The sequence below is a fragment of the Pseudopipra pipra genome, chromosome 3, assembly GCF_036250125.1.
Source record: "Pseudopipra pipra isolate bDixPip1 chromosome 3, bDixPip1.hap1, whole genome shotgun sequence".
NCBI lineage: Eukaryota > Metazoa > Chordata > Aves > Passeriformes > Pipridae > Pseudopipra > Pseudopipra pipra.
The window spans coordinates 33,930,961-33,958,430 of NC_087551.1; the positions used below are offsets into that span (position 1 = coordinate 33,930,961).

Consider the following 27,470-nt stretch of genomic DNA (forward strand, 5'->3'; position numbering starts at 1 on the left):
CAGATTTGCATGGCTCTTTTTATTCAAATGTTCTGAGATCTATTTTTTTATGTACATATATAGGTATACATATAATACTTGCCATCTTTGGCAGTTGTTGTTTAATGCATACAAGGTAAACAGGTACTTTTCAAAATGAAATTTTGCTTAGTTTGATGAGAGGCATGAAATACCAAAGCAGCTGCTTAGCTCACTAAAGCTGTTTCTGGTCTTTAGTGATGAGTTTTCTTTCCAGTTTCATTACTTCCAGTATTTCATGACTTTAAGTTATCCAAGATTTGCTACAAGTAACACAAACTTTGTCAAAAGTTTTTTTGTTATTGTCTTTTTCTTTTTTTATTTTAAATTCTTCCCTTGGTTGTTGTGGGTTTTTTTTTGTTTGGTTTTGTTTGTTTGTTTATTTGGGTTTTTTTGTTCCATCTTTTCACTTCAAGCCTCAACAGGAGATTGAAGCACCTCTGAATAGATCTCATATAGAGATATGGTGGGTTTCGCATGTGCACCATTTTAAAAATAAAGCAGGGTCACCCCCTTTGCCAGTTTCCAGGCATCAACATCAAGTCAACATCAAGAATTTCTACACAAAAAGCATGCCATAATGAGTTCATAACACAACAGCTACAGAAATAAATGGCAGCTTTCTTTTTTAGAGAAACTACAAATGAAATAAAATAAAGCAATGAAAAAACTTTACATATGACACACTTAAGCAGAGCATCTATTTATTCCCGAGCAGGCTGGCAAGTATGTGTCAAGCTGAGGAGAGAGAGAAAAAGAATTTTAAACTGAAAAATTTATGGTTTGAAAAAGGCACAAAAGACAAAAATTCTGAGGCCTTTAGAAAAAAAAAAAAACATTATGAGAACTATTCTTAAACTGAATATATTTTACTGATCAAAATAGTATTTGGTGATGATGATAAAATTGAGCATTGAAGTGATGCAAGGTATTCAAGAGCATATTTCTCTTTAACTAACAAAAACCCCGAAGATTTCAGATGGAAAAAACTATTTGAAGAAAACACAAGTTTATCTCTTTAGAACCTTATATTCCAGTGCCTTTAGACATTCAGTATATAAATCTGGGTATAGAATCAATAGGAATTCAACCTAGAAAATAGTTCCTTTTTCTTTTTTTATTAGTACTCTTTAAACTTCAATCTAATCTTTAAGACTGGCAAAATTACTTGTGGCAAGTGTTTAAGGTTGAGATTATGGGGTATGTTTCTTGTACAGGATTTGTAAAATACATTCTCATCTGTTTCAATGCAGACACATCATCACAGAGCAGACAATGCATACAATTTATAAGAGAGATTTGTAGTAAAATTTAGAAACACAACAACAAATGTCTCAATATAATACTAACTTGGAAGCCAGGTGCAAGTTATTCAAACTGTACATGTACTTTTAAAAAGATATTGTCTTTTAAAATGTTTATATATTGAAGCATTTTCATTAAGATCAAACACTTATTAAAACCTCTAAAACTATAGCAGCAATATGGGAGCATATCTAAGCCACGTGAACATTAATAATTAAAATAAAACGAAATATGAAACATTACATTTCTCAGATGTTTGTGTTAAAGAATTGGTAACACAATTACTTATGTCAGACCAAAGCATCTGGATTTGTTCATCTATGAACAATACCATTGTATAGTTCAACATTATCATTTTCAAAGAAGTGTTGATTGCTGACTTTCACCAACACCATCCTGGAATGCGTCCTGGAGAACTCTCTTGAATCCTTAATTCCAAGTCTGGCTACGATCCTTTTTTCATCTTTGCTACAGGAACTAAGGATGCTTTTAAATATGGATTCCTTGAAATAAGCCTTGTTTTATTTACACTATTCAAAGTTTACTTTTCCTTCCAACAACAAAATGTGCAGGAGGATTTACTACATGCTATACAATGTAAAAATAGACTTTAAAAAGTCTGAACAATGCAAGTAAAACTGTACAATGTTTGTTCCCTGCTCCAGTTCATTGCACTATTAAGTTAAAATGAATGAGTTGTCATGCCCAGACGACTTACTGCAGGATCAGAAAATCCACGTACACACAGAGGAGGTAAATGTATACTTCTTTTAGGTATAGTGCCAAATGAAAAAATACTATGAGTTATATCCACAGAAAGCTTCTCATCACAGAAAGGAGCATGGCTAATTCTGAAAGGCAGCCCTCTTCATGTAGGACACAGAACTGCAAAAGAACCACAAATACATCTTGATAAACATCAGTGAAGTTGGTCTGTATAAAAATGCAATGTAGTCTGTATAAAAATGTAATGTATATACTAAAATATTTAAATGTTGAATTCTACCCTATTAGTAACACAGTAAAATCTAGAAACCTTTTGAAACTGGCAATTAAGTTATCAGCCTCTCTCAAAAGCTAATTAAGTGACACAACCCACTATCTTTAACTAACTATCCAGAAATGAGTTAACTAAAGGTCATGTCTTAAACAGTGCTTTTTGAAGTGTTCTATGAGAAAACAGAACATTAAATAACAGGTGACACATGCAGTTATATTTTAAAAATATGCACTGACAATTTGAGATTCTAACTCTACTTTCTAATTCTGGTGCATGTACAAGAATCACACAGTGGGAAGATAAGACATGTCCTTCATGTGTTTCTCATTCCTGTTTCAACATAAGACACAAACCTCAGAGCAATCCAGCTTTCAAACCAATGCTAGCACAACACAAAAGCAAATAAAGAAGTCAGGTGTAACAATTAAACAAAAACTTCAAAGTCAAGAAAATAAATGTTCTCATTATCTGAAACACTTGCATAATTTAAAAATGGAATAAGATATAAATTCTGGTTTTATTAAAACAAAAAAATATTAAGTTTTTACTTGAAAGGACAGATATGAAAGAGCAAAGTGAAAGATGGAAAATGACTGTTTTCATGACATCTACATTTAGAAAAAACAAAACTAGGTATTTCAGGCATTTTACTAAGTATTAATGTATAGCATATTATTTGTAGCACTGTATTTTTATGTCATGATTACTGTTTAAGGACAAGACTGTTAAGGAAAAGAACAGAGAGCTTATCAATAAATACATCTTATAACAGTTTACTGTAATGACACATCTGATTACAAAGGCATTCATTTCAACTATGAATACATACTCATATATTGTTATATAATAGTTATGTTTCAAGGATGTCACAAATATTTACACTTATTTGTGTTCTTGAATAAGGAAAATATTAACCTTGAAAAGGTACAGAGAATGATTAATTAATTCATTCAGTCTAGAAGTGTGCCTTTTAAGATAAAGAATTTCAGTGTTGGTTTGGTACTTCGTTCCCTGTCAGCAAATTCATTCCCACACTCTTTTTCAAATCCCAGTTTCTACTTCATGATCTCTACCGATAAAATATAATAACAATATTGATATATTAAAATATATTCAGAAAAAATTAAGCACAATTGCAAATGCTAATCAATTTCATGTTACCATCTATTTTAATTCTAAAGCTATACAATATTAAAATATTACATGAATCATATGCTGACGGGAGAAGAACTAAAATTTACTTGCAAAGGAAACCACTAAGTCCTTTTCATTAGTGTTAAGGATAGAAATGTTCACTGAAAAGTAAAAACAAACGGAACCCAACAAAAAGAAAAAATTCCCTTGAAAATAATTTGGGCTTCAGTAAGAGCACCATGAACAAGAAAGAGAAGGTAAGTTACTGCATTGGACCCAACTCTACACAGAATATGTACTTAGTCTGGCTTCTGGACACTTACCTGTGAGGAAATATTCCCTGTGGAAAAGAGCCAGGGGAGACCTAACTGACCCCTGGAAAGAGGGACTTGAGTATGAGGAAAAAAATGGTATTTTTAACATTTTAGGGGACACAAGGGGGCAGTAGAAATTGGGAAAAGAGGATGCTTTTAAAAAAGTAAACATGAGAAATAATTTCAAACCTAATAATCTTATTGAGAAGTGTTTTTTTCTCTAACATGAAATGCACTAAGTTGTACTGTTCTTTGTAATTTCTTTATTATACTGGATTTGCACATCCCATGTTCTGAGGATTTCTATTTGCAGCATTTCAGAAGCATTAGCTGGTTATGAAAAAAAAAAAGTACAAGAATAATCCATGGAAGATCAATAGGTGATCTGGCTGCAGAATTCTCCTTCAAGTTTCAATTCCATGCTCCAGCTCTTGCCCAAAATGTCTTGCCAAAACAAATCTATTCAGTCATTATTAAATGAAGATAGTGACTATTAGACAACGCAGACAGAAGGGAACTGTGTGTGTCTTCCTACATGATCCAAATTTCAGAATTATTTTGGCATTTAGTTCAAGTTATTCAAGATAGTGAATGCTACAAAACACTCTGAATTTCAAAGAAAACATAAACTCATTTCACTGACTTTTGGATTTTTTTTTATCAGAACACCACTAATGTGGTAACATTTCCTGTTACATCACCACTTACTGCTCAACATTATGGTTCCATTTACCTTTCCAGGCTCACAGCATTCTTTTTTTATTTTTCCCATTGCATTGTGCCAACAATACTCTGGCGATTGTTAAAATAATCTTTTTCCTGATATTTTTTCTTCAGCTCTTGCTTCAAAACCATGTAAGTAACTTTTCAACAGTGGCCACCAATATCTGGGAAAGTTTACCAATAATTCTGTGGACAGCCACAACACCCACATAAGACTGCATATTCTAATTTCTTACATACCATAGAATAACAAGACAGTGCTGCTTTAAAAAAATCATTAAGGGTTTACTTTTAAGATTTTTTTTCTTTGCTGTGTAGAATAAAATATATATATATATTTATAAATATATATAAAATAGAAACCTTGTCTGCACTTACCTGTGCAGACAAATACCAAAATAACCAGATTTTCCATAAAGCTACACATATCCTACTGTCACATGTAACACCCTGTCTGGTTTTTTTTGTTGTAAGATTAGACAAAATGATCCTCAAAGGAACAAGCAGTTAAAAGATTTTAACAGAACAAAGTATGTTTGGTGATATAATTCACACATTTCAAAATTTCATTTCTTGATTAATGCTTAAGAAAAAGCAATAAAATCCATTCAGTGTAAGATGACAGCTGGATCACAGAGGAGAAAACTGTAAAATGAATACAATTACCACCATACCATATGGATTATTACCACTGGATACAGAACTTCTTTTGGAAAACAAATTCAAACCCCTAAATCTTCATAAAGATTTTTACCTTGCCAAGATATTTTACAGTACAGCGGAATCTTCAAAAAGTAAGGCACTACTTTTATTTTGGAATGTAAGGAGTAGGTTGGAATTTCAGGTACAAAAGATGAGCTAAAAGTTAATCTTAGTGATTGTAGAGAATTTACCTAATCTCCCTTTAACAAGCTTTAAAAGTAATTTCCAGACAATAGACAGGTGTCTGGGAGTATTTTGTGCCATGAAAGCCTCACTGAGGTTTCAGGCCAGAAGTTTTAGTGGCAGAAAATGAGAAACAGGTTACAACTTCAGAAACAACTGGAAGACTTTGTTTCACAGGATAAATCTGCATTACAATGGAACACTGTTAGCTGAGTTATAAATATTTAACATAATGTCAACAGCTCAGTTAAGGCCACACCGAAGGGAAGAGTAAAATTCTGTGCTCCCTAGCTTGTACAACTGCCTGCCACTTGTGCACACAGACCCACACAGGATGAAGAAAGGCTTGGTCCTGTTCACTACGGAAATGACTGCTGAGGGGAAATTGCCTTTTCCTTTCAGTATGAGTGATGTAAGTGATTAGTCTTCATACTCCCATCATTTGTGTTTTACAATTTAGAGATAACAGCGCTTGCATATGTAGGGTGTTTTTGTAATTGTCACATCTAGCTACTAGAACATCCTGGTGATTTGTAAGTCACAAGCATGCAGAGGCAGGAGGAAACTTCAGTTCAAGCTTCCTAGATCATCCTATCATATGTTCAGGTAATCCATGTCTATAAGCCTTCTTTGCAGGAGATTGCTCCATTTCCCTAGGCAGCCAGTTTCTTCTCAGTATCCTAGTGATCTGAAGGTTTTTCTAGATAGCTACGTCTAAAAATAAGAGCAGACACTGTAAAAAGCACTATTAAATCCAATCACTTTCTACCAGATGTATTATGAAGAGCAAAAATTTTTAATTATTGACAACAATTGGGTCAAAGATAGTGCCTCACAAAGTTAAAGACTAGTGCCATCGCCATTAAAAAAACTTTGATCCTACATGGTTCTCAGCTCATAAGCAAATACATTTGTCTAATTTAAGATGAATTTTTAGAAAGGGTAACCAAACAATGGAACAATCAAAGGAATTAACTGAAAGGCTCTCTGCATTCTTACTGTATGTGGTACTTGTGCAACCCTACACAAAACTTAGAAATTGACCTCTTCCAACAGGAAGTCTGTCGGAGCTTCTGGAATACTGAACAGCTCTTTTCAGATTTTCTTAAATAACAACACACTATACAACTTAAACCTGATAGTACTGTCAAATATGTGTAAGATGAGAATGTCTGTGTAAGAAATAAAAAACCCTTTAAAAATCACCTGGAGTTAAGTCAAATGATTGTATATTTGAAAAAAATAGCGAGACTTGGAAAGCATGATATCGAAAGAAGAGAAAAACTTTTGCAGCACATGAAAAGCAGAATGTAATATACATTTGAGTGGCAGCTGTTTGTTCAGATCTTGGGAGTTTGATGCATATGCTAAACTTAAAACACTAAAAAAAATTGGTATCATTTATATGCCAAGAATTGAAGTAAGACCATAAGCATCAGTAAGATTAAGCAAAAACGAAGTCAGAAGAAAAACATTTAAAAATAATTTAACAACCTGGAAGCTACCTGGAACAGCTCCTTAAAGCTAAAGTAAGCAGTGACTTTCAATGCCTGAAATTCTCTTAATATCATCCATGTATAATACTGGAAAATAAATGACTCATACAAAAACTTTTAAAATAAAATGTGGAGAAGTTATAACAAGTAAAATAGATAAATAATTTTTACTACTGATCAGAAGGCAACACTTAAAATGAAGTTATAAGCAGTCATATAGCAAATGCAGTTTGAGTTCTGATTCTGAAAAACCTGTACAACATAAGTTGTACCTATTTAACTTCATGAGCCAGATTTCTTTGCTCCTGCTGCTGTTGTTCAGCTGTTTGAATATACACTGCATACTTACTACATTATACTATCACAAACAAAATAAACATGTTTTATTTATGAACTGTATAATCAGAAATCTTGAACAAAATAGAATATAAATGAAAGTTTCGTTGATAGAAGGGCAACATAATTCATGAATGCTGTAGGATCATTCTTTTCAAATACACCTTAAATGTACTTTAAGTTAATTTAGAATAAAATAAAATCCCTGCCAAGAAACACACTCACCCTTTAAAATATAGTCTGTTAACAAGCTTGGCACTTTCTCGCTATCTTCTTTCATGGCATGTAGAACTAAAGCAAGAAAAAAAGTAAAGCAGATATTTAGCCATAAATTAAACACAATGCTCAAAATAAATACCATGGAGCTGTTTCAACTACTCATAGGGACATTACTACCGGATTAGTCAGAAAACTCTTAATTGAAATATGAGAAGATACAATGAATGAGACACATCACATCTCCACCTTTCACTTGTGTAATTCTCACTGAACTCCACAGTACACGGATGCAAGAGTCCCATTTCATGTGGTTAATTATTACATAAAATGTCATCAGACATAACAACAACAAGAAGGACCTATTCCCTACAAAAAAATCTCACCGAAAGAAAGCCACCACACCCAAAACTAATATGCGCTAACAACTATTGATGGGCTGGAAATCTCAGGCCACAAAAGTGGCTCCATTACTTAATATCTTTGATCTTCACCTCAAATCATGGAACAGTGAAGCTTTTCTGGAGAAATACTTATGTGACTTATTCTATGAAAATATTAGCGGTGGGTTTTTTCCTCCTGAAATGGTGAATGTTAGCTGCTGTAGCTTAGAAAAATTTTAAATACATGACTGAATTTGGCAATAACTTAGAATAATGCCAAAATGTCATTTTTGTGATGTATATGAAGTCAATCTTGTCCATCTTGCCTATTTTTGAAGAAAGAAAAGCATGTGGAATAGCTCAACTTGACACATATCAGCTTGTCTGTTACTCCATAACGACAAACAATGACAACCCTTTATAAAGCACTCTGGACATGACTGAAAGAATCAAAAATGAAGAATTATATCGAATAGCAGTAATCTTCAAATTCCTCACACGAGATTCTAAACTCTAATTATAACAAGTGCTTAATAAAGTGCTTAATATCAATTTTTATCTTACAGACAGACATTAGTGTTCAGAACTATGGAATAATATACAGCTTTGAAAGAAAAACCAACTGAACAGCCCTAAACACCTTCTTTACTGTTGGCCCTAACAACAGCAGAGAGCGAGTCAGAGACCTGCAATGGAGTCACAGGATGAAGTTCCAGCCACAACCAGCCAACAGAAGTCAATACCATGAATACTCTTTACAATGCATTTGTACAAGACATTCTGTTAATAAATTGTCAAACAACACAAAATGTTTTCAGGAGGCTTTAGTCTCTCTCTGCTTAATATTTTCAAGAGAAATTTAAATATAGCAAGAGGATAAAATTTCAGTGCAGGAATAGACACAAAATGAGAAATCCATTTGTCACAAAATAAGTATGAATTAACAGCTAAGGGTGTCTACTGTAGAAAAATAAGGGAAATTTAATTCCTGCTTAAATATTTCATTTACTCCAGAATTTATGCATTATTTATTTTCTCTTTCTAGGAAATAACCAATGAGCCTTTTACCATCTCAGCCACCTGTGGAATCACAGAACTGTGCTGCTGAAAATCACCTTAGGACATAGTTAGATCCAAAGCCCTGCACTGAGATCTCATAAAATACATTGATGCACTCTACCACCTATTTTTAAACTGTTCCTATAAACCTCAGAAGAAGGAGATGCCATTGACTCCTAGAGATACTCTAAATTACCTTAGTAGGTAATTTTTAAAAATACAACTTTGTTTTTTCTTGCAAATTAGAGTTAAAAAAGCCCCCAAACAACTAGAAAACTTAGAACTTATAAATAATTTTGAGGATCTGGCTAAAAAGATGTGAAGAACAGGGAATTGAAAGCATGGTCAAAACTCTCGTTTGGTTTGGAATTCCTAATTATAAAAATTTAGCAACAAAAACCCCAAACAAACCACTAAAACTATAGAGAGAAGGCAGTTATTTTAAAGGCAATCAAGCACAATCATTATGCAACTACTCACAAGTGTCTTGACATCCACTTCAATTTTTCAAAGTCATTACAATAACCTCAATAAAGCACAGCAAGTTTAAACAAACAGAGGTATACTGGGCACTACAAGACAGTATTGCCAAATTACATGACATGCAGTATTTTCCATAAGGCCCAGCTGTCAAAGTAATGTGGGAACTTTTACTTTCTGATACATGCAAGTTTCTAGCCTTCAAGGTTTCAATGAACAAATAGAAAACCAACATACCATGAAGGCTCAGTTAAAGCTGGCCAAAAAGTATGGTTAAAAATCATGCAACTTTACATACATGGCATAGGGTAAGGGGGAAGAGAAAAGTACATGGAGTAATGGTTTGGAGCAAACACAATTGGAAATACAAAGAGGAAAGGATCAGTGGGGGAACTTCATATGCTCACTTTTGGTTAATGTTTGAAGATCTTCAACAGATGGGGGTCCATTTTTCTTCTCATAAGGAATGACGGTTGTTAAGTACTGTCAAATGAAAAACAGAGTTAACTGAAGGTCCTTTCATGCAACTTTGTTGCTTGCATTTTATTTTGCAAAAATTGTAGCAACTGAAATTGTTAGCCACAAATAATTAAGATTCTACCTTTCCTATCCCAAAGCCTTTATCACAGAAGCCAACTTCTATTTTTTTCTCCAAATTATGTGGCCATTTGAGAAGCCATGCAGCTAAACACTAAAAAAAAGTATTTAAAAAATTGGAGCTGTTTACAGTATAAAGTTTCTCTGCTATGCTTCTTCCTCAGAGCCTATGCATACCAATAGCAAAATCCTTCCTCTTCTCCCTCCAGAAGTCCTTCATATACCTAAAGTACTTCTTACAATCAAAAAAAAGCTCAAAGAACAACCTTTCCTCAAACAACACTATAAATGCAGATGAACAACTTTCAAACTTGCTCTTAAAAAAGAGTATAAATATCAAGCAGGCATCATGAGTTGTGCCTAAAATCAGAAAGTAATTCCTTCCAGAAAATACATAAAAAACCTTTCCAGGTAAATATGGATGTAACCTTCAACCTTGGGAAACTAAGAACAGTCACCTTTTTAAAGGATTCCAGAGCACAACTGATGCAGGCTGTTGAGATACCTTAAGTAAGGCATTCAGGTTTGCAGAAGAGTGCTAAGAAGTATTTTGGGAAAAAACCTAAACAAATCTTCAAACTCGAACTTCGTTTGAACAGCCTCAAAACAGCCGCAAGACTTTCTCAGTGACCGGTTAACTTGTATCAAGAACATGAAACATTCCAAAGATTATGACAGATCAAATCCCAGTCCCAGCTCTGAAGGTGATCTAGTCCCCTATGCAAAGAAAATTAGGATGCCCCTAATTTCAGTCAGGTGAAAATGAAAACGGACAACTTTTACCTTCTGCTGCTTTACAGTTCCAACCAAAAAGAACAAGGTGAGCCTAATGAAACACAAGGCCCCACCATTTGGAATTTGATTTAAATTATCCATTTTCATAGCTGAGTGTGCTAACAGATTGCTTCAAACCAACTCAATTTTTTTCTATTTACTGAAATCTTTAATTCTTGTCTGCTTAAAAAAAAAAAAAGCAAAAATTTCTCACCTCTTTCAAGATTTTCATGCCTGCAGTGCAAACAACATTAATTTTCAAATTTCTGAAGCAACTCTATTGCTTTTATTAAATGCATTTTAGATGCTATCTTAATTTGCAGCCTATATGGATGCATATTCTTCTTAAAGAGATCAGCATTTAAAAAGTACTGAAATCACTGGAATTTTCTCCAGTGGATAAACTTCCCTCAATTCAGTTTGTAAGAATTTAACAGGAACTTTTATTATGGGTTAAGAGCTACAAGGGAGTAGGCAAAGTAACCCTCAATCCCTCATCCAACTTGAGATCTGTGTAGTTCTCCATGCAACAAGCAGAAAACACGTCATACAAGGTAAAAGGTCTCCTCTCCTAGTAACAGCACTTCAGTGAGAGTCAAGTGTAACACAGACTCTGGTGAAGAGGTTCACTTTGCAGAAGAGATTTGAGTGTTGCCAAACGCTGCTACAACCATTGCCATGTTTTCAGCAGGATCGTGCACCTCACGCTCAAAAACATCATCTGTCTAAAGCCAAACAGACTCAGTTCAGTGTCACTTAAGGGAACCAGTCGTACGGGATGTACTGACACCTCACCAAGACCTTCTGCAAACACAGGGTGCTTTTCTCCCTCCCTTTTCTTTTGGCATTTTCTCACATCCACTCAGCACAGCAGAGGAAAGCATGTAATGCTTCTTAGGAAACAATTTTCAATTTCTTTTATAGGAGATGTAACCAACCAAGTATCAGCAGAGAAGTGTCCACTTAATGAAATGACCAGAATCGATAGCTAGATAAAAGGCTGTTGAATCTGCAAATGTCAAAGATGAAAGTGGATCTACTAACTCAGAAATCAGACCTCTGCCTTCTCCAACCTTCAGAACTAAGTGGCATCGTACCTTTTACCTAGACAACAAACTACCAGGACATGTTTCACTGGATCAAACATCGATTTATCCCTGTTTTTCTTCTCCTGTAAACTCCTATTATTTTCCCTCTCTAAGAGTAAAAATTAAAAAAAAAAAAACAACAGAAAAAGCAATTTCTTTCCTAGTTTCCAGAAAAAATTCTTTTTCTCATCAACACTTTGCAGCTGTAACAATCAGTTTCTATAATAACACTATAAAAACTCATTCCATAAATTACTGTGTGAAGGATAACATATGAAAAGGATGAAAAAGGGACTAAAGTGTAGCTGACTGACATGACCACTTATTAAATCTGTGACCTCTAAATTTTTGAAGCAGATTTGATGATAAGCAGCAACTCCCATCACAATTTATAACCAGAAAAAGTGTCTGATATGCCTGAAAATCAAAATTAAGATGACTATCTTGAATTTTCTTCTGGAAGTATGATCACAGAAAGAGCCACAAACATTTCAATGGCTTTTATGCAGAGGGGTGTTGGTTTTTTTTTTTCCCAACTGCATTATCAGATGGGAACAAGAAGTGCTCACTGGAAGTTTATCTTTCAATGTTGTCAAGAACTCCAATTAATTTTCACTTATGTCTCAAACATACACACAGAAAAAAGGGCTAAAATTTAAAAAAGGAAGTACCCACTATCAGAGGGTAGTAGAAGGTGGGAAGTACCACTTAATTTAAAGACTGAAAAGAGTTCTAAAATAAGTGTTCAAACTTGCCATAAACTTTATGTTGTGACATAATGTGTAGGAACTTCTGCCTTCCCAGGTACACAAAAAATTGTCTGTCCTTGCATTTTTTTTTTAATCGCAATTCCAGATTGTTAGCTAACTCTTGCCTGCTAGCAGAAAACACATGAATGTGAGTTTATAATGACAATACACCCTGAAAAAACCACTCAATACCGTGAGAGTAACACTAAGAAACTGAATATCTGATACTTGTTTTACTTTGCAACTTGATACAATAAGAAGAAGACACCAGTATTTCAGAAGCAAGGCCAGGGGTTTGGTAATGTGACAAAAAGGCCCAATCAAACAAAAACCTTCCAAACAGAAAACAAATGCCATAGAAAAATGGATTTCTAGGAACTAAATCAGAACAGATTTAATTATCTTTCCCACCTTTCTCCAGTATAGTTCATATTATTTCCATGATCCTTTAGGATATAGGAAGGAAAAAAACAACATAACCCCACTAACAAGGATATCGTATAAGATAAATCAGGGGAAAAGTATGATCAACATGAAGAATAACATTAGTAAATTAATTCAAAAAATGACTGGAAGAGTTATCCACTCAATGTTATTGTTAACATATGATTATGCTACTTATGTCTAGAAGGAAGCAGTGAAAGTCTTTTAACAAGAAGTGTGATGGGATGGCATAGCTAAATATGTTCATGTCATGAAAATATATGATATTTAAAATGCCTAAAGATACAGGTAAATAGCTGTATATATATATAGCAAAGAAAAAAACAACAGAGCTACATCTTTATTAGTATTGAGATAATATACTCAGTTAGGTAAGCTCTGCACATGTGTTCAAGATCTCGAAAGCTGGGGACAAATATCTGGATCAATATATTCATAAACTCTCATACACATCCCTTGCCCGAGTAAGTGCTTAAGTCCATGATTTCTAACCTCGTGCTTCGGGAATGACTTGAGTGTTGTTGTTTTACCTCCCGAAGTCCTCTGCAGGATACAACACTCATCTCCCAGACAAAAGCCTAATCAGTCTTGACTTCTAAACTACCAGACAATTTATTGCCTCAAATTATTTCTCACTGGGAAAAAAAAATTAACTCTAATGCACTCCTTTGGCACAACTGCATTAACTATAATGGGTGGCTATGTGTTAAATAATGTGAAATACCAATATTTTGTAATGTGTGCCAAAACACTAAATAATAGCATAAGCATTAATAGTTCACTAAAATACAGAATGCACTTAATAAAATACATGCTACATTTCTGAAATAAACAGCCAAGTATTATTTTGAAATAAGGCATAAAATCTTGCCTCTGAGGGACATACAACATCTTGCCTATGGCTCAGGTATTTTATATCGGTAATCTGCATTGCACACATTTCACTGCTTTTAAAAGCATGCAGTTTCCAAAGGCAAAAGACATACAATACAGTCTATGCATTTTCCAGGTTCTACTCTGTTTTTAGATATATCAGCTCTGAACATTTGAAGAAAAAAGAAAACAAAACCTTTTTTCACTTGGGGGTAGTGTGCAAGTTGTTAATGCTGAAGGCTGAAACGGTACATCTAACGTGATACATATTCTTTGACTAGATATTAGATTTTTACAGACATGCAACGTATCTGAAGCATGCATCATGGCAAAACAGACTTTTAGTCTGGGGTAAGAAATAACGGGTTATTAGCTCAGTGCATCAGGGTATCAAGTCCTGTTGAGGAGAGAAAGAGACTGAAGGCTGATCAGAGTCCTGAGGCAGGGAAGGAGCAGAGATTGCAAGATTTTATCCCGTTTTTAACTGTCTCAGCATTTATCTTCAACTACTGTCAATTTTCAAGACCTCAGCTCCTGAAAGTGCAGGCAAAGAATGAGAAAAAAGAGAGAAGATAGCCCAGCACCTGTTTCTCTCCACTCGAGTTTCCAAACGTGTGGCGGAAGCCATTCTGTATGACATTTGAGATCCCTTCCATGCTGAAGCGCTACAAGTAGTGAAAACACAGCAGAGAGAAAAAAAAGGGACAGAGAAAAGTTCAGAGGACTATTAATCAGCATTTATCAAGACTGTGAAAGACAAATGACAAAGACAAGCTCTGAGATGTATTTCAGCACATTTCTATTTCTTCATTCATCTACTTAATTTTTATCATTAAAAAGCAAACCTTATAATGGCAGTTAAGCAGTATTTCTACATCAAAATTTATTCAAATAAAACCTTCTCACTGCAGACCTGATAATCGACACTTGCCTTTTAAGGCTGTTTCATTTTGGAATGTAAAAAATAGCATTTTTAAAAGTTTAGTTCATAATAAAATCTCCTCTAACATTTGTGTTTGAATGATATACATTTAAAGACACTGTTGATACCAATTTTTCAGATTTTTCGGATTTTAGGCACCTACTAGAAACACTGTTCAGTCTCCACCTCTTTAAAATGTTTTACGCTTTCATGCTTCCTTTTCCACAACTGAAGCAACAATTACAATTCCCCCTTTTCTGTAATATGATAAAACATACAAAACTAGCTAATAATACACCCATATTGATTTCAAGCTCCATTACATAGAATTGTGGAATCCAAGTAAAGAAAAAATAATATATAATCCAACCACAGTTTTTTTCCTTGAACTTTGTAATCCTTTTTGCTTGCTGGAGAAGACAAGTGAAATAAAATAAAATAAAAAAATCAAAATAATTTTGATGTTTAGCATGCAATATAAAAATCAGCAACTGACAAGAATATAAGAAGAAACTGTCAAGCTGCTGAAACAGGGCAGTAAAAAGACCACACCTCAGCATGTTTATCTGAATGTATATATATATATGGGAGGGGGAATAAAATGTGCTGTAATACAGTATTGATTTGCTTTCTAAAGCACAACAAGGTCAGTAAAGACATAAATGTTACCAAAGCCATCTTAACCCTTTTAAGATATCATACTTAAGGGAACTGGTATCTTCAAGCCTGGACTATTTTTAATTGCTCTCCAGTTTGCCTTTATGAGAGAGGTAAAAGTCTTAGAACTCTAAGAAAGTGATTTACCCAAAGACTGTATCAAGGATAAAAAATTAAAATATCTATTTTCTTTCAAATTCAATTATAGTATCTACAGGAGAATTCATTTTCTTAGAGTATGAAAATTTAACTCTACTTCCAATCTTTGTATTTAAATGAGACTTCACTATAGTTAATAAAATTACTAATTTATACATTATTTATTAATAGAAACTCACTCTTCACAAAGCTACTTGAACATACTCTCTGTATGCATATTCTCAGCACTTTCTTAAGAAAAAAAAAGAAAAAAAAAAGGAGTGTTGAAGCAAGGAAGCTTGCACCTCCTTCTAGGAGAGGGCTCTCAAGTCTGTATCTAGTGAGAGTGAAAGCTATTTTCAAAGGAATCACACATGTGCAGCATACAGTCTTACTTATGAGCTAGTCTGTTCACTCCCTCTCAGAAAGCAACCTGACACATCAGCATCTTGAAGCGGCCAAAAATGAAAACATCTTATACTGGGACAACATACAGTTATATTTGTAAGCATCATTCACATTTCTAAACTTGAAACTAACTAGAATAGCTTATGAATCACTTGATTCAAGTTTTAAAACCAAACAGTTATTTTTCTTTCTAGGTAAAATACCACTTTTTGGTTTTCCAGGACTGAGAACCAAGAAGGAACTTTTTCCCGGTGCTCTTGTAAAGTGATGACAACTTTGTATGGTTTTCCAGACATACTTTCTTAGAGTTTCATTAACATTTAGCTACACATAGATTTCTCATTGTAGAGAAGAGATCAAAACCCCATTTAGGTTATATCACAGGTATCTTATTCTTGTAGGTTTAGGAATAGATTCTGAAGTGTTTATATTTCATTACAAATGTTCATTCCTTATATTTGAAAAGCAAACCCCAAACCTTTTAATGTCCAACTGAAGCATTCCTTCTGGGACTTAGCCAAGATCTACAAAACCACATTTTTTGCATTCTGTAAGAGGCACTAAAAAATTCAAACATTAGTATCGCAAATAATTTAAAATTATACTAGTCAGATAAGAAAGAAAAAATTGCATTGACAAGCTAATAACCTAATTTCTTTCATTCTTTGACTCTTCTTATTGAACTCCACTTGAAAGACATTTTTGTTCCATTTTTCCTTTTGCTGGTGTTCTGTTAACAGTAAAACAAATTCTCCCCACCCTGTACCTCTGCACTACACTTTGGCCTTATCCCTGTCTCTTGTTGGATGTAGTAACTCTGCCCCAGGTTAAGAGATCTGGGGTAAGACTTTCACTTTTTTCCTACCTAAAAAACAATACAATCAATAAACATCTGTACAACTACACCAACGATATTTCCTGCAAGACTAAAACATACTAAAATCCATACAGTGAAACCAAACAGATAAATGAGTTTGCCTACTGACAAAAGAACACAGAGCAGTACATCTGCAGACGGTACTTTCTGCAAGAAAGGTATGCTGGCTCCAGGCTAATTTGCAAACAGTTAAAGAAATCTTTTTTGAGTATGGGAAGAGGAAAATATTACACAACTTTGTGAAAAAAAATTCTCAATAGGAAATGGCTAAGCTTTGTTTGTGAATGAAAGCATAGAAGCAGGTGTACCAGGTATCTTGATATAATCTAGAACTACTACTTCCCATGCAGAAAAAACAAAACACATTTTAAAAGTATAAAGAGCTATAAAAATTTTCTTACTGTTCCAGGCATATGACCTCTTTCTTGTTTGCCATTCTGAGGACTACCATTTTTCAGCTTCTTTTTCTTCTTTGCAGTTTCTTTGTGTTCTCGCTGTTTGTTTTGCACTTCAATGAGGACAGAAATGAAGCTGTTTTTCACTTCCTTCTCAAACTCCAACTCATCTCGTAGAGCCAGCTGCTGTACCAGTTCCTCAGAATAATCCTTAATAGCAGTTTCAATTTCTTCTAGCAGTTCATTTAATTCAGCAACAGACAATCTTTTTATTCCTAAAAATATTTCATATAAAAAGTAATCTGTCAAGATTTTAAGCATGAGAAAACTTATGGGGATTAAAAGAAAAAAGTACTCTGAAATTTCTCAAAACAAAAAATTCAATTCTTTAACTATATTTAACTCTTAATTATATTTAAGCTCTAAAATAAAATTCCTAAAAGAGGCAGCCAGATTAGCAACAAGAAGACAAACTTTTTTCTTACTTCTGAGAAATCTGAGATAATCTGCAAATATGAAGAGTGTGTTGGTAGTTAAGGAAGCTGAAATAAGTGCTAAACTTCTGACACCACTGTAAACTATTACTTTCCGCCTGCACTCACTGTTCAAAGTAAAAGGCCTTCATATTTTCTGACGACAATCAAAACTTTGGCATTTCTGGAATCCCTGGGTTTTTCACCCATAGCAATACAGAAACTATATTCTATGAGCAAGAAAATCTTCTTGGTGATACTGCTAAGGTACGCATGCATATTAATAAAAGCTTGTGCCAAAGTTTTATGATATTTTTTGAGGTATTTAGCAGAAAAACTAGCAAAATTCTCCAAATTTTCCATGTAGCCAAAAGCATGGCCTTGTGTTGCCTGAAACAAAAACCTAGATCAATAGCATTAATAGTTTTGAGATAGCATGAGACTGAATTGGTCAAAGATAAATCAGAAGCTTGTAAAATGTCAGTTTGTAAGGAAAAAACAAACATCCAGGTTTGCATTTCAAAGGTACTACTGGGTCATGTGTTACAGAGAGTGAAATTATGATCAAGAAAATGTTCTGAGGCTTGCTTGGGTTAGAAATGAGCACATTCTTAGAGGACTGCTTTTTGTTCCAGTTTAAGTCTGACACACCCAGGAAGCTAGTAAGTCCCAGCAGTTGCTATGTCAAAGACCATAATTTTAAATGGCACTTGAGAAACAGCTAGTCCTGATTACACTGACGGGTACAATCTGTTTAAGAGCACGGAATAGATGTTTGCAATTATTTAGTTTCATAAAATTAGTCTAGTAAATATCATGTCTAAAAAAATTCTTGTAAGGGAAAACACTGACAAGACAAGTGTTGAAAAATATAAATAAGGTCACAAACTACAAAAAAGTGTTGCTCTTAGAAACATCAAAGGTAATACGTGACATGTAGATTTTCTCTCTTAAATTACAGCAGGGAAAATTGATTGTAGAAAGCTCCTTGTCACTTATTCAACTAAAGAAAAAGTGATGAAACCTGTTAAGACAATTCTCTGTAAAGGAGACCTTTTCAGAGTAGCTTAGGCCTTAAACTCTGTTCAAACCCTGTTACAGTACTGAGAGAGAGCACCTGTGAGTCCCAACACTTAAAAACCAGCTTCACAGCCTAAGAAACAATTGTTCCAAAAACATAGGTGCAGGCTACCCAACTGCAGTTCTGACTTGTTTATGATAGATCAATTGTCATTATCAAAGTCTACAAAGGGCTACATAGGAAATACTCAGCTAATGCAGGTGAGTGAAGACAGAGGAATTCAAATACAGAAGACTACGTGTACTGAAACTTAGATATGTAGGCTAAAGAACTCACTTGTGTAACCACAGCTTGACTGTTGGACTGCCTTAATACATGTCATTCCCTATCCAAGAAAAAACTAAATACAAGCTTTGATTTCCTGCTCTGAATCCTAAACATGAACACCTCTGATCTATCCTATAAAAGCCAGACAGTTTCCAGCAAAAACCTGCAAAAATTTCAGAGAGATGCAGACCAACACTGAAGCACCTTCACACACCGAAAAAAGGTAACAAGAGCTTTTAATAAAATAGTGACCTGAAAGACAAGAAAACAGATTCTGAGAAACTGGTGAAGCAAAGTTAAATTAACTGCCAAAGTAACTCAAGGCACAGTTCAGTCGAGACTGACCTTTAAACCACAAAGATGCAACAGAAAAGATGGACTCAAGACAAAGCAAAATAAATATGATATGAAATATCAAGCAAGCTTGATTAGCTCCAAACCTAAAGACATATGGAACTGTCAGGAAAGCAGGAAGCCCTGCTGAACACAATACATTTTGCTTTCACATTCCTTAAATTTATGTGTTGAGACAGCTGAGAGTCCAGCCATGAAAATGGTATCTCCTCCATAAATCTGAAACATAGCAGAAACTGTAAGTGATGCCCCAAGAGGTCAGCCAGTTTTCTGAATCTTCTACAGTTTATATTGATGACCCAGACTACAGGAAAGAAATCACTAAACTTTATAAGAGGGACCAAAATATAACGACTGTCTAATGAATATTCTTCGTATCCCTATCACCTTCCAAAATTGATTGTGACAAATGCATACATTAAACAAATTTTTCCATCATGAAAGTGGTTAGTCACAGGTTTCTTTTTCATACAATGTAACCTATTACAATTAAACTATACGTGTAATTTCTTTGCTTTTGTGTAGGGAAGCACAGATGATTTAATTTGAGTAGAAGACACAAAGGATTTTTTTAACTTTTAAACTTTTTGAAGAGGAATGGGAGGACTGAAAAATATGCATGGTCCTTATGGGGGAAAAAAGGAATGGTCACCTTATTTTTGTGTTACTGTCAATGAAGATATGTTGCAGTGACTGAAACAGTACCAAAGAAACACCCTTTTCCTTATTTACTGTACAGCTTCCAAGAGCTTTAGCTAATCTTAAACAGCATATGGGCATCAATAAAGTGTCTCACTTTACAGAAATTGTGAAAGTTTAATAAACAATTACCAATTTATCACTCTACCCATGAAGAAATCCCATTCCACTGTATCAGCCTTCAGAGTATTTGCTTTAAATTGAAATTCTATAAAGTTTTATTCTTAGTTATGAAAGCTGACAAAGATAAGTCCTCTATTTATGTTCTTAATCTAGACTGTTCTTTCAGGGCATTTTGAAAATATTTTTGAATACAGATATATCATAAGAAGGACTTCCTTTGAATTAAACACATGGCCAACTTACCCTTTCAACTATTTTCAGTAAGCATAAGGGCAAAATATTTAATAAATATCACTTACTCTCTTCATAACTGTTGTTTGTACTGGATCTCTTAAGTGTCTGAATTTCCTGGGAAAGGATAGAGAGCCGATCTGATTGGGTCGGTGTTTCATCGTCATCTGGATCAGGCGATTCCTGCATCATTTCCTCTATTTCTTCAATCACCTTTGAAAAATGAAAACCCTTATGAAAACCCTCCTGTCTGAAGAGAAACAGCCTGCCATTTGATGAAACTAACACCAAGACCAGATGGAAGAGAGTCAAAAATATCATACTGACATCCTGACATCCTCGCTCCCTGAGAATACCCGTATCTTGTCACAGTAAATTGGTAATCACATAGCAAGCAGTGTGTTGAAACTACATGGTTATTTCTGTATGAAGGTACACATGATTCTGCTTAAGAGACCTGAACTGAAGAGCAAGCTGCAGTATCTTTTTTGAGTATTCAGCTGAAGGAAAACACACCAAAAACTAATTACGTCCCTCTACTTAACTATACTTCTCTACCTAAAAAACCCCAAGAAAATCAACCAAAAACCAAACCAAACCAAAACCCAGCAAAAACAAAGAAACAGACAACAACAAAACAAACCCCCCATCCACCCACCCAAAAAATCTCACACCAAACAAAAAAATCCAACCCAACCCAAACAACAAAATACCCCCACCCCAAACAACCTCAGAAACAAAACCAAAAAAACCCCCTGAACAGCCTGAAAATCTGCTGTGCCTATGAGAAGTTTACAAACTGATCCACCATAACCTGAAGCTGATTTGCATCCCTGCACATAAGACTTGAGCCAGACAGAAGGTATGAGAACAGAAATTCTGTGAGTGGAGAGCTTACTTTTCATTATACAAGTGACCATAGTTCTACAGGACAAATTATTAACTAGACATCTGAATAAGTAACACATCAACTTTTACACGTTTAAAGGCTGTAATCATTGTTGAGATCCACCTCACAGTAAAAAAGAGCTGAGGCAGTTCAAGCAATCCTGTCTCTCATATTATTAATAACCCTCTTCATCAGAGTTCACAGGTAACCATTTAAATAATAAGAAAATATATTATTGTGTTTGCTTCCTAAAGCATGATCTTAATAGACCATCATTAACCTTACTCAGAAGAGCAATTTCCATGGGTTTGGAGCCAAAGTCTTTAGGCACTAAGTAATCTGAAACCTTACTAGCAGAAACATTGATCTGCTCTCAAGTTAGGCAAAAACTTCAAAGAATTGTTGCTAACAATAAAGCCACGTGAAGCTATGAATTGCCATACAGTCATGCTGGAAAACTACGAACTCTACCACACCAAGATTCTGAAAATATTTTTGCTTTTTAACTCTTACACCTGATTTAGCAGCCTTTCTGACTGATTCATGGTAAGAAATGCATAAAGATTTCAAAGACCCTGGACTATCAACCTCACCTGAAGCATTGGAATACTTTTCATATCTGAATGACATAGTAGTATCTCACACACTATTACAACCCTAAATAAAGAACAACCAAGAAGGCTTAGCTACAATAAGGAGTAAGAAGAAGAACAAAAAAAAACAGACTAAAAGAACATATTACACCAACAACACTAACTTTGCTGAACACTTTACCTGCTCTGCTGTGAAAAGTGGTTCTTCATTGATACAAGAAACAATGATAGAATGCATATCCAACTGTTCTCTCAGCTCTTCATCATCTGACAGGTCAAGGTTCAAGTTATCATTTACCTAAAAAGCATGAAAAGGTTTATTTATATAAATATATATACCCACATCCAAATGTGAGTGTATAAAATACATGTATATATTTAAAACCCAAAACTAATATTGAATTTTAAGAATGAAACAGATTCCGTGCCTGCAATAATGGAATCAATAATTCTTGCTGTCAAATAACCTGGAAAATTAAATCAAAACTGCAACTGCAGAAAGTTAAAATAGCCATCAGTCTTTAAACTCTTTAAATAATCTCTGCATATAAAGACCAGATACACACTGACACACAGATATCTACATGGAAGGCTGTCAATCCAATGTAGATATTTAAATCTTAAGTGAAGATAGACGCTTGTCAGTGGATGGTGAAAAAACCTGCCTATAATAACTAACATCACACAAACCTGTTACTTTATGTGCTTTTATAGTTCTACGTTATCACTTAATAAAAGACATGGAAAAAAGCTGAGAAGAGCTGATATTGAAAACTGGTATCAGAACATTGGTATCACCCCAGATTATTTAAAAAATACACTGGTGAATACCTCAGGGTCTTTTCAAAAAGAAAGAGAAGTAACACTGTTCTCATACATATACCATTAAATTATACTCATCCTTCCAAACCAAAGATATACATATAGTAAAAGAAAAGATTAAAATCCCCTCCTTAATTAGTCATGTATATTTTACTCTCACACAGTGATATATTCTAGTTTATTTACAAAGTTGTTAGTTTTTCCTGCACGTTGTCTATTACTAGATTCCAGCCAAACCAACCTAAAAAAGCCCCACAGAGCTGCAAGCCCTAACCTTTGACATTTTTAACTCAATTGCTTCTACTGGTCTTTTGGCTAATTTACAAGCATTATGACTGGCTGTACAAAGTCCTTGGTCTCACTGTATCAGTTTTCAATTTTTGTTGTAATTCTCCAATTTTCCCAATTTTTCTTCAGAAACCCTAATAGTTTTCAGATTCATTTTGAAGCTGCAACCAATATCCCCAGATAGCTCATCTATAGGGGATAACATACAATTTACATTTCTTCAGTCCTCGGAATGAAGTCAAATGTCCACTTTTTTCCCAGAATCTGAATTACAATTACCGTGCAGTGACAAGGCTCCACTAAGAATATCTCTTCACCTACTACACAGATACACTCCAATTTGGCATTTTTTTAACATCTGCCATCCTCAAATATTTTTCCATGTATACAAGATTACAGCAACAAAAATGGGACAGTAAGCAAGGGTAAGTTTATCAAGAAGGAGATCAGCTTCCCCTTCCGACATGTCCAGAAATATTTGAGATTATCAGGATATATTCTGATAATTTAGGCTAATAAACCACCACAGCATCAGCTGTAGCCTGTGCTAAAAGGAACACCTGGCTTCCCCCACAGCCACACTCTGTGCCTCCTTCTGTCCTCACAGTACCAGGGAATGACCCACTTAAAAGCAATGTAGCAAAAATAAAACAAACAAGTAATTGTTGTTGTACCACTATGTACAACACTTCCACCCAACCGCTTCGCTTCTTTCACTGTCTGAGATGTATAAAAGTGTGCGCAGATCTGTGATGTGAAGCAACTGAGATCAGATGAATCAGCCTTATTCATCTTACATTTTTTCCTACTAGAACAGAGGAGAAATGCTTTAAGCACAACTTCCGCAGCATATTATTAGTTTCAAACGCGTCACGGAAGTGTTGCTTAGCTGTTAGTATTCCTGGTAAGAAAGTTAAAACAAGCTGCTAGCTGGTCCATATGTGCTGTCACATATCCAGAAATACTGCTGAACACAAAGAAGCAGAAAAAAAGTATGTCAAACGCTCCCAAACGGACAGGCTTTACACATCAGAAGGCATGCCAGGTGGAGTGAAAGCTGAAAAACCTTGAGATATGTTTAATCTATAAACTGTTCTTCCCTCTCCTGGCAGCACATCTAAGATTCTTTCTAATCCAGCAACAGCACTTTACACTTTTTTATGTACTTTCTTCATAGCTGCCTGCAAATAACTTACAAAAACTATATGAAACTTTTTTAAAAAATATTATACTTAGTTCCTTATCAAGAAATCCATTAGTCTTCCAGTCCATTTTTCAGTGACACCAGGTCACAGCAGGGGGGGCTTTTGTATTTTTACTTAAAATGTAAGGACGTAATTACTCTAAAACCACTTAGAAAATCTGAACAAGCACTCTAATAAAAATTAGAATAAACACAAGTCAAATTCAAGGGATAAACATCAGTCTCAAATCAATAAAGTGAGTTCCAAACTGGCACCTTCCCCTGCTGAACCCCAAAAATGTCCTCTTCAACAGAACAATCTTCACTCCTGTCACATTAAAAGCATCTGTGGATTATCTAATGATGGCTGAAGTCAAAGCATTACCCTATTCTCAAGTTACACAGACAGATATTTTTACAACGTAACTCAACTTCACTATGTTTAAAAGATAAGCCACTCTTTTCCTCAGAAGACCTGTGAGATGGGAATTCCTCCTGGCTTTTCTTCCTGAAACGTTTTAATCCACTTACAAGAAGATCGGAGGACAACCCTTTCTATAAACCTCTCTGAAGCTCTTAATTCCCTGTTCTCTCCCCAGACCATTACATAAGGAAAACAAAACAAACTCTGGCAATTCAGTGTCTCCTGGGCCACCTTTCCTGTTAAAGAAGCCATCTGACTGCAGACTGAGATGAACTTAAAAAAAGTCCATACTGGATTTACTAAATCAGGGTATCCCTGCCTTTTTTCCTCCCTTACCCACATCAGTGTCCAACATGAATCAGACAGTAGAAAGATTTTATGTGAAGCACTTTCTCATTTTACATTTCTTTCTATCATGCTCTGGCTCTAATGAACATTCATCTAAAACTAACCCTGCATTATTTCAACCCAAGGAGATGCAAACATACATCAATGGTTGTTAGATTTTTTATTTTTAAAAACCTCTCATGTATAATGGCAAGCATTAAAAATATTTTCAGTCGTTTAATGACGACACTTTTTTATACAAATGCAAATAGTTTTATTTCGCTGCTGAGTAAAAAAGATCCAGAGAGGGTACCTCTGCTGATCAGAACTTACCCCTTTTTCTGAAAGATTCAGTGTTGGCAAGTGCAAAGCTCTGGTGTGGGAAGATTTCCAGTCAACTGGCATCACGTTACCATAATTGTCAGTCAAAGCATTCCAAATCCTGGAGAGAAGAATAAAGGAACAAAAACACAGACCTTAAAATCAGCAGCAATCGATCAGCAATAAACATATTCTTAATGACCATATACCTGTATCAGTAACTATATCTTCCTCCCTAAATATTCATCTGCAAGTTACTCACAATATTTTTAATTTTGAAGCTAAGAGAAAATGTTTTTTGATAAACATAATTTATTTCCCTTTATAAACAATGTACGCACAGAAGTGAAATAGAAGAATAAATGAAGAGACAGCTTCCATGGTAATTATATAACCATATTCAAAATCTTTTTTGGGGGTTGATGAGCCCTTCCTTTAACAAAATTTGAACTGAGCTATAAATTCCATTCCTAATGCTGTTCCTGTTTTTCTTCTGCACATTAGCATAAGGAATTAGACTGAGTAGTAAATTCTGAACCAGTTTTTTTTTCTTTCCCTTTATGACAGAACAACAAACATACACAAATTACACTAAAACTTTGAAAGAATTTAGTTTTATCCAGAAGTACTCTTTCTGAGTTTATCCCACCACTCTGTCAATCGTAGCTGTTTCTACAGTGGCAGTACCAGAGCCTTGCACACGCAGACCCACCCTGGTACAGACTTTCAACAGAGCAGCTCTGCGAGTAGGCTGCTTCCTCGTCACCCAGCAAGCCCTGGCTTTCTGCTGTGGGTGGATGTTTGGAGTGGTTGCCTAGCTAAGGCTCAGAGGAGGTCAGAGGAATGGCCGAGCCAGACACAGAAGAGCAGACAGAGCCCCATCACTGCCCAACGTGACTCATGGTTCTCTGAACTTACCTCACTGTTTATACCATAGATATCTAGTCTCTTCCTGACAGGCCTTTTTTTTTTCATCTCTTAGAGGACGACATACAATTTTGTTACCTTAAAGTAAAACTGCAGTATTTTTAATGAAGATAAGCTACTGAATTTACTATAAAATTAGAAGTATAAATATTTGCAAAATAATGTTTAAAAACTGGAAATCAGCATGAGTCAGAAAAGCTTTATTGCTCAGGGGAAACCCCCCCACAATTATCACGGTTGCAGCTGAGATTTTGTTCTTCATTTGCTTTCTGCACTAACAGAGACAGTGGGCACTTTCCAAGACGCTAAACAAACACTACCCCCGGTCACTCTGAACTTCAGGACAGGTACTTCCCGTTAGCCCGGCGGGGTCAGAGGCTCAGGGATGCTCACACGCTTCCCTGGCCGTCACGGGAATAAAGCCAGAGGGCTCCACGGCAAAACCGCGCCGCGGAGGCCGAACGTGCCCTCCTGCCCGGGCCCGGCCGCTCGCAGCTGCAGCCCCGGGGGCGGGGAAAGGCTCCATTCCTGCAGCCCACAAGCCCTGCCGGGGCTCGCCAAGGCCCAGGGGCAGCGCTTTCTAGGACAGGGCTGTCAGGCCGCGCTGTCCACTCAGGCCGGGCCGGGCCCCCCCGCTCCCCCCCGCCCCCCCCAGCCCGCACTCACTCGTCGTCCTGCAGTGCGCTCTGCTCCGTCAGAGGCCGCAGCGGAACGCGGCTCTCGCCGCCGCCGCCGCCGCCGCCACCAGCCCGGGCCTGCGGCGGCTCGAAGCAAAGGGACAGCTTCGCCCCGAGATCCCCGCCGCTCCAGCCGCCCTTGTCGCGGGCGCTCTCGGGACCGCTCCCCGCGGAGGGCTGGAATCCCGAAAAGTCCTGCCAGTCCCCCGGGTCCCGCTGCGAGGCCGCCGCCGCCGCCGCCATCTCCGCCACCGCAGCCGGGGACGCGGGGCCGCGCGCTCCCGGCCGTGCGCGCTCCCGGCGCCTCCCGCGGCTCGGGGCGGGCGCGGAGCGGCGGCGCTCGGCGGGCGGGGCCGGGCCCACAGGCCCGGCTGTGCCGGGGGGAGCCGGGCCGGCCCTCGGCCCGAGGGCAGGGCTGTGCCAGCGGGGCCCGGCCGCACACAGCACCGCAGATCGGTGTCTGTACTGACGCACATCCCCGCGCCGAGCAGGGGCAGCTCATCGGGCACAAGAGGGAAGC

The 27,470-nt window shown here is 36.1% G+C and overlaps 1 protein-coding gene across 1 annotated transcript; it reads right to left on the reverse strand.

Annotated features, from left to right (window-relative positions):
• Positions 1-27,229, reverse strand: FEZ2 (fasciculation and elongation protein zeta 2). Its single transcript, XM_064648599.1, has 9 exons — positions 26,940-27,229; positions 25,359-25,467; positions 22,163-22,279; positions 20,568-20,712; positions 17,278-17,546; positions 14,459-14,539; positions 9,757-9,832; positions 7,437-7,502; positions 1-2,208 (listed from the first exon to the last, which is right to left on the reverse strand). Exons 1-9 carry the CDS (start codon positions 27,191-27,193, stop codon positions 2,192-2,194), a joined length of 1,134 nt encoding a protein of 377 aa, XP_064504669.1. The 5' UTR covers positions 27,194-27,229; the 3' UTR covers positions 1-2,191.
• Between the last annotated feature and the right edge of the window lie 241 nt (positions 27,230-27,470).